General features: G+C 43.7%; 1 protein-coding gene across 1 annotated transcript; it reads left to right on the top strand.

The window, feature by feature from the left end:
* Positions 1–234: 234 nt before the first annotated feature.
* LOC133818935 (uncharacterized) lies at positions 235–1,080 on the top strand. Its single transcript, XM_062252054.1, has one exon. The coding sequence runs from the start codon at positions 235–237 to the stop codon at positions 1,078–1,080; it is 846 nt and encodes a 281-aa protein (XP_062108038.1).
* Positions 1,081–6,631: the final 5,551 nt, after the last annotated feature.

The following is a 6,631-nucleotide window of genomic DNA, read 5'->3' as shown; positions in this document are numbered from 1 at the left end:
ATATGTTTCAAGGGTGGTGTTTTACTTGTAATCTTGCTCATCATCCTAATGGGTGGATTATTATAGCTTGGAATCAAAATAGCTATGAGGTTGACATAAAAGGAGGTACTAATCAATTTATTCATTGCTTGGTTAGCCCGAAAAGGGGAATTAATTTTGCTATTACAGTTGTTTATGCTCTTAAAGATAGCAATGGTAGGCAACATATTTGGAATGACTTAGGAATCATTGCTAATGACACTAAGCTTCCTTGGATTGTTTGTGGGGATTTCAACTCAATTTTTGTCTACTGAAGAAAGGTTTGAGTATCGTGGAAATGCCACTGAAATGGTGCCGTTTCAAAATTGTGTTTGTGATTGTGGCCTTGAAGATGTCAAGTATAATGGTTCGTATTTTACTTTGAATAACAAACAAGAGGGGAAAGATCGTGTTTATGCTAAGCTGGATCGGGTTTTGGGAAACAATGACTGGTTGGAAAAGTTTTCCACAGCAGAAGTCACCTTTCTTCCTGAAAGAGACTTTGATCATTCACCAGCCTTCCTTTCAATTTATCCAAGACTTCATGATAAAAAGAAGCCTTTCAGATACTTCAATTATTGGAGTTCTTTGAGGGATTTTAGTGATGTTGTTAAAACTGGTTGGCAAGAGATTATTGCAGGGTCACCAATGTATAGACTTGTCACCAAACTTAAGCTTCTAAAGTATGGTTTCAAGGGCTTGAATCAACAAGGTAGAGGTGATATTGGTGTTCAGGATATTGAAGCTTATAAGGCCTTAATTGATATTCAATTGGCCTTGAGGGTTCAACCTGGTAATGGTGACTTAATAGCAAAGGAAATTCAAGCTAGGAGACACTATGCCAAGACTCATAGAAACTATTTGAATTTTCTGAGACAAAAATCTAAGATAGCCTGGCTCACTTATGGAGATGATAATACTAAGCTCTTTCAAGCTAGCATCAAAAAGAGGAGACTCCAAAATACTATTTACTCAATCAAAGATGCTAATGGAACTTGGCTTAATGAGCAGAATGAAGTTATCAGAGCTTTCGTGGATTTCAATGAAAATATGTTGGGGTAAAAAATGAGTACAAGAACCCAGGTTCACAAAAGACTTGTTCAAGAGGGTCTGGTTGTGTTGACCCAGAATTTGGTCAACTGACATGGAGTCAGAATATGCTTGATATGAATGAATGTGTTGATAATAACGTAATGATGAAAAAGTAATAAGAACACGATATTTTTATAGTGGTTCGGCCCAAGGATCTGGTAATAACCTACGTCCACTTAGACTGTTATTGATATAGGAATCAAAGGAGTGATTAAAGAACAAGGACTCAATGAGTTTCACTAGCCTTTGAAGAACAATAGAATATTCCAAGGAGAATTACTCTAATCTCAAATAATTTAAAAGCCAAAAAGTCCCTTCCTTGAGCTATCTTTTGCTATTTATAGGCTCAAGAGGGATTACAAAAGATTGTTACAGATACTCTCCCCTGAATCATCGGATATTCCGGAGATTGAGTGAGTTAAATTCGGGATTTACAAAGATCTTCATAGTAATGTTACTTTGTATGCGGAACCATCAACCAGGCTGGTCGCAAGTAAGACCGGGCGGCTTACTGCTTCTAGTGCATCCTCTGGTCGATACCCTAGCAGAGCTCTTTCAGGTGTCAGCCACGTGTCTAGGGATCACTTGCCACGTCATCAATGCTAATTTTTTGGATAACATTTGGCCCCCAAGTTTATTTATCACGAGCAATAAATAAACTTTTGAGCGAACGACCCTTCGGTAACCCCACCATACGTGTCAGAACCCTTCGTGTGTTCTTGGAAAAAGTAACCTACTTCTGTCTAATCATGACTTTTCGGTTCCCCAGTAATAATTCGACAGCCATTCCGCTTCCCCATACTTCGAAAAAGGGAAACTGATGATTACACCTTTTCAATGCCACAGACAAACTTATATAATACCTTCGAAATCTTCCTTTTCTCTTTACGCACGCCATTGTCCTCACAAGAAACCCTAAAAACCAGAGTTTTAACCTTCTCCAGAGACCGTTCTTCTGCATTTTCAAGATTCAGTCCGAGAGTTCCCTGACCTCCGAAGACCCTTTTTCCATCTCCACGATCATTCTCTTGGTGAGTTTTCGAATTCTTATGCTTCAAATTTTCATGATGCATGCTTTTGTATGTTGACTGTTTGAGTTCATCTGTTTCTGGTTTGAGACGCTTGTGAGTAGAATATTTTGTAGGCAAAAAAGGGTTACTTGTTAGTGTAATAGTTGGGATCATACTTTTAGGACGTAAAGTCGAAGTAAAAATTCGATCTTTAGGCTAGTTGGAAAATAGGTTTTTTCCCGCCCTAAGGGGAGTTGAAAAAGCTTTCTTGAAAAACTTTTTACTTTCACCCTTTGATCCATCTTTCAAACTGTTCGTGCGGAAAATTTAGCTTTTTGTTAGAATGCTGATGTATAAAAGCTTGGCTTTTATACTCGACCAGCGTTATTCTAAAAAGCCTTTAAAAATTCTTCATCCTCACCTCCCCATTTTTCTGTTTGCAGGCATTGATGCCAGATTTGTGGGGAGGTGAATGGCCCATCGACGACGATCTTCTCGCCCAGCTGCTGGAAGGCGAAGAACAACCGGCCGACCGAGTCTACAATATTCCCTTCTCACAATCCTCCTTCAGACCTCGTCCTTCTCCTCCTCAAATGGCCCGTTCCAAGTCTGTAGGCAAGAAAAGACCTGAATCTGATAATAGCCCAAACCTTCCTGCCCAGCCTGATTTGCAGGCTAGGGCTCCCTCGACTAGTGGTCGAGACGATCCTGTTCCTGACCCTAACATCCAAATTAGAGCCCACCCTCATCATCAGAATATGCCTGATGTCAAGTGGTATACCTCCCCGACCAGTGTAGTGACCCTTCGGATGGTTGCTAACTATTTCAGGAAGTATCCCCTCACAGGGGTTACTATCAAAATTCCTGCCGCAGACCAAAGGGCTAACCTCCCCGGAGGTATATACAGCGCCTGGTCTCGGTATCACATAGAGGCGGGGGCTTTCCTCCCTCTTCATCCTTTTTATCAGGGGGTGGCAAATTATTTCGACGTCGTCCCCTTCCAAATTACTCCAAACGGATATAGAATGCTGGTCGCACTCTATATCTTGTACAAACTTAAAAAATGGCCAGAACCTTCTCCCCACGAGGTCAATTATCTTTTCGACCTTAAATCCAACCCGCAACAATATGGAACGGGTTTCTTCCACTTCTGTCACCAGGAGACAAACCGGACATTCTTGAGTGACACTGCGCACATATCGAACGTGGGGCAGTACAGTAAGGAGTATTTCCTTACACCGGACATAACCAGCAACAACTTGGCCTTCGCTCGAGGAGGTAAGTGTCGTCTTTGACTGGTCAATACTTTTAATCAAAGAGTCTCCTTTCCTTTTTCTCAAACTGTACTTTGTCTTTCAGGCCCATGGTTACGCCTGACCCCAACACCTGACATGGTGTTGAGGTCCAACACATTGGCCAAGATGACAAACGCAGCAAAAAGCGTCAAGTCCCTGGTTACCGATGAAAACTTGAGGCTGTCTGGCCTCCTGGCTCCTCGCCATGAAACAAGAGGGTCCGTGGTAGACGATGCCACTGCCGAGGGGGTTCCCGAGCAGCAACCTCCCGTTTCTCCTCCTCGAAGGAGGCCAACGGGGATTACAATCAGGGAGCCCACGGGCAATCCTTCCGCAGAAAGGCCTTCTGCTCCACAAGGCAAGGGGAAACAAAAGGCCAATGAGCCAGTTGTGGATCTGGGGAAATCCTCTGATGAGAACGGTAAAATTATTTTTCTTTTAAATAGTTTGCCAATTCCCTGTCATTTGTTTGACGGGGAGGGCAACTTTACATATACTCCAAATCTAGGGCCAGATTTCTTCATGCCAGATAGTGAGTGTGTGACTAATAGGGTCAATAGTATAGCGACCAGTAGTTGTAGCTCGGGTACTAACTTTGTGACCTTCTTTTTTGTTTTGATAAAGAGTCTTCATCTGCTTTTATCTTTACCCTTTGCATGTTTTTACTTATGTGCAGATATGGCCACTCCCAATGTCTTCGACTTATACCAGGCTGAGGTGGAAGAGGAAGTTCCTCAGCTTCGGAGAAAATTGTCACGGAGACATACTGGCGAGACGAGCCAGGGACCTGCAAAAAAGAGTCGAACAGAAGACCCTCCTAGGGGCGTGCCTACTGGGAAAACTTCTGCTCATCCTCCGGCCCTTGCTGAGAAGGAGACTCCCCCTGCTCCAATGAACCCTCCTCCGGCTACGCCTAGAAGGGAACAAGACAAGCGGGAAGAAACTCTTGGGGCCAAACTCTCGAGCCGTGCCGTACGAGCAGCCAAAAACCATATTGTGCACATTGGGAAAAATGACCGCATCAAGGATGCAATGGTTGAGGCAGAGAGTATGACGGTCGACCTGATTCTGAACAGGACCCTAAACGAAATAACCAGCGTAAGTACTTCTTTATCTTTTTGGCTTCAGTCTTTTAGTCTTTGCCGCAGGTTCTAACTTTTATCCCCTGTCCTCAGGCTTTGCTGTCTGCCACCACTGCTCGCACCCGCACCCAAGCCACCATCGAACAGGCTAAGGCAAAGGCTATCGAGAGGCACCAGGTGAAGGCAGCCGAGGAACTTTCGGCTGAAGAGGCCAGGCACGCAAAGGAGTTGGAGGCGATGGCTCAGCAGAGGGATGCTGCGGTGACAAAGCTATCAGAGGCTGAAGCTACAAAGGCAGCAATAATAAAGCAGAGGCAGGATTATCAAGATGCCAGCCGAACCCATCTTCGCGAAGTCAAGAGGTTAAGAGAGGTGCTTAAGTCCAAGGACGAGGCCATCGCCACTCTTGAGGGCCAGGTGGAGCAGCTGAAGCTCGACAACTCCAAAAATCTGGACAGGTATAAGAAGACGACGCTCCGGTGTTTTTACAACTTCTGGAAACACAATCAGGGTGCCGACTTCAGCTATCTTTCAGAGGATGTCCGGACTGCTGGGCTGGCTCGCTGCACTGCTCAACTGGCTGAAGAGGAGGCAAGAGCGAGGATCCCTGCTTCCCCAAGCTTGGCTGGTGCTGAAGAAGAAGGGGTTGTTGAGGACGTGTCCAATCAGAATGCTGATAAAGACCCTCCTGCTCCCAGTGCCTCTTGAGCTTTTTTTTTATTATTTTCTCTATCTTTTGATTACACGACCCACGGGTCGTGATGTAAAGACAATATTTTTATTTTAAACTTTGCTGCACGGGCAGTAAACCTTTTCTTTTACTTGGACAGTTACATCCAAGCAGTGATGCTTGCGGTGTAAAAGATTGCATGATGCTATAACATTTTCATTTATTATAACATTTGTCCGTATGACCGAACTTAGCATAGTACTTTGGCATGATTTAACAAAATATAAATTTTGAAAAATACTCTAAGTACCTTAGCATGCTTTCACTCATTTTGTTCATGTGTTTACATACCTCATGGTACGCTTTGCTATCGATGTGCCTTATATGCCCCCCAAGTGATCGAGGAGCTTTAGGTCCTTGGTCACTTGCCTTGACCATGACTTGTTCGAACATTTCTGCTCGGGTGAAAAAGTAATACTTGTAATACAGCAAAACAACACACGTAATGAACAAATACTTGTAAATATAAATTCACAAAGGTTGGCAAGAATGACTGGCTGCGCACAGTCCCTTATAATCTCGTATTAAAAATGGACTAAACATGTCTTTACGAGCGATTCTGAAATAGAATCTTACATATACGAGCAATTAGCCATACAGCGTGGCTAACCCTCTTTGCTAAACTTGTAAAAAGAAAAATTAATACAAGCCAGTCCTTTAAAAAGGACTGTTCACTGATAATACTTGCGCAGGTGTTCTCCATTCCAATAACGTGGAACGAGATCTCCGTTTAAGCGTGCAAGTTTGTAGGTGCCCGGATGAAGGACTTCTTCAATCTGGTAAGGTCCTTCCCAATTAGGTCCGAGCACTCCAGTAGTAGGGTCGCGGGTATTTAAGAAAACTCGTCGTAGCACCAAGTCTCCGACATTGAATTTACTTTCTTTAACTTTGGAGTTAAAGTACCGGGCGACTTTTTGTTGGTATGCAGCAACTCGGAGTTGGGCCTTCTCCCGTATCTCGTCAATCGAGTCTAGGGATTCCATCATCAGTTGGCTGTTCTGGTCCTGGTCGTATGTTAGGCGTCGATGTGAGGGGGGATCTAATTCGACAGGCAACATTGCCTCATATCCATAGGCTAAGGAAAATGGGGTATGTCCTGTCGCTGTTCGGTGAGACGTTCTATACGACCAGAGGACTTCAGGTAGTTGCTCTGACCACGCTCCCTTAGCTTCTTCAAGCCTCTTCTTCAAGGTGTCTTTAAGAGTTTTATTCACGGCTTCGACCTGCCCATTCGCCTGGGGGTGTGCAACTGAAGAAAAGCTTTTAATGACTCCATGTCTTTCGCAGAAATCGGTAAATAAATCGCTGTCAAATTGGGTTCCGTTGTCTAAAACTATCTTTCTAGGCAAGTCATATCGACAGACAATGTTCTTGATAACAAAGTCAAGAACTTTCTTGGTCGTG

Source organism: Humulus lupulus, chromosome 1 (genome assembly GCF_963169125.1).
Source record: "Humulus lupulus chromosome 1, drHumLupu1.1, whole genome shotgun sequence".
Taxonomy (NCBI): domain Eukaryota; kingdom Viridiplantae; phylum Streptophyta; class Magnoliopsida; order Rosales; family Cannabaceae; genus Humulus; species Humulus lupulus.
This window is presented reverse-complemented; position numbering and strand designations above follow the sequence as displayed.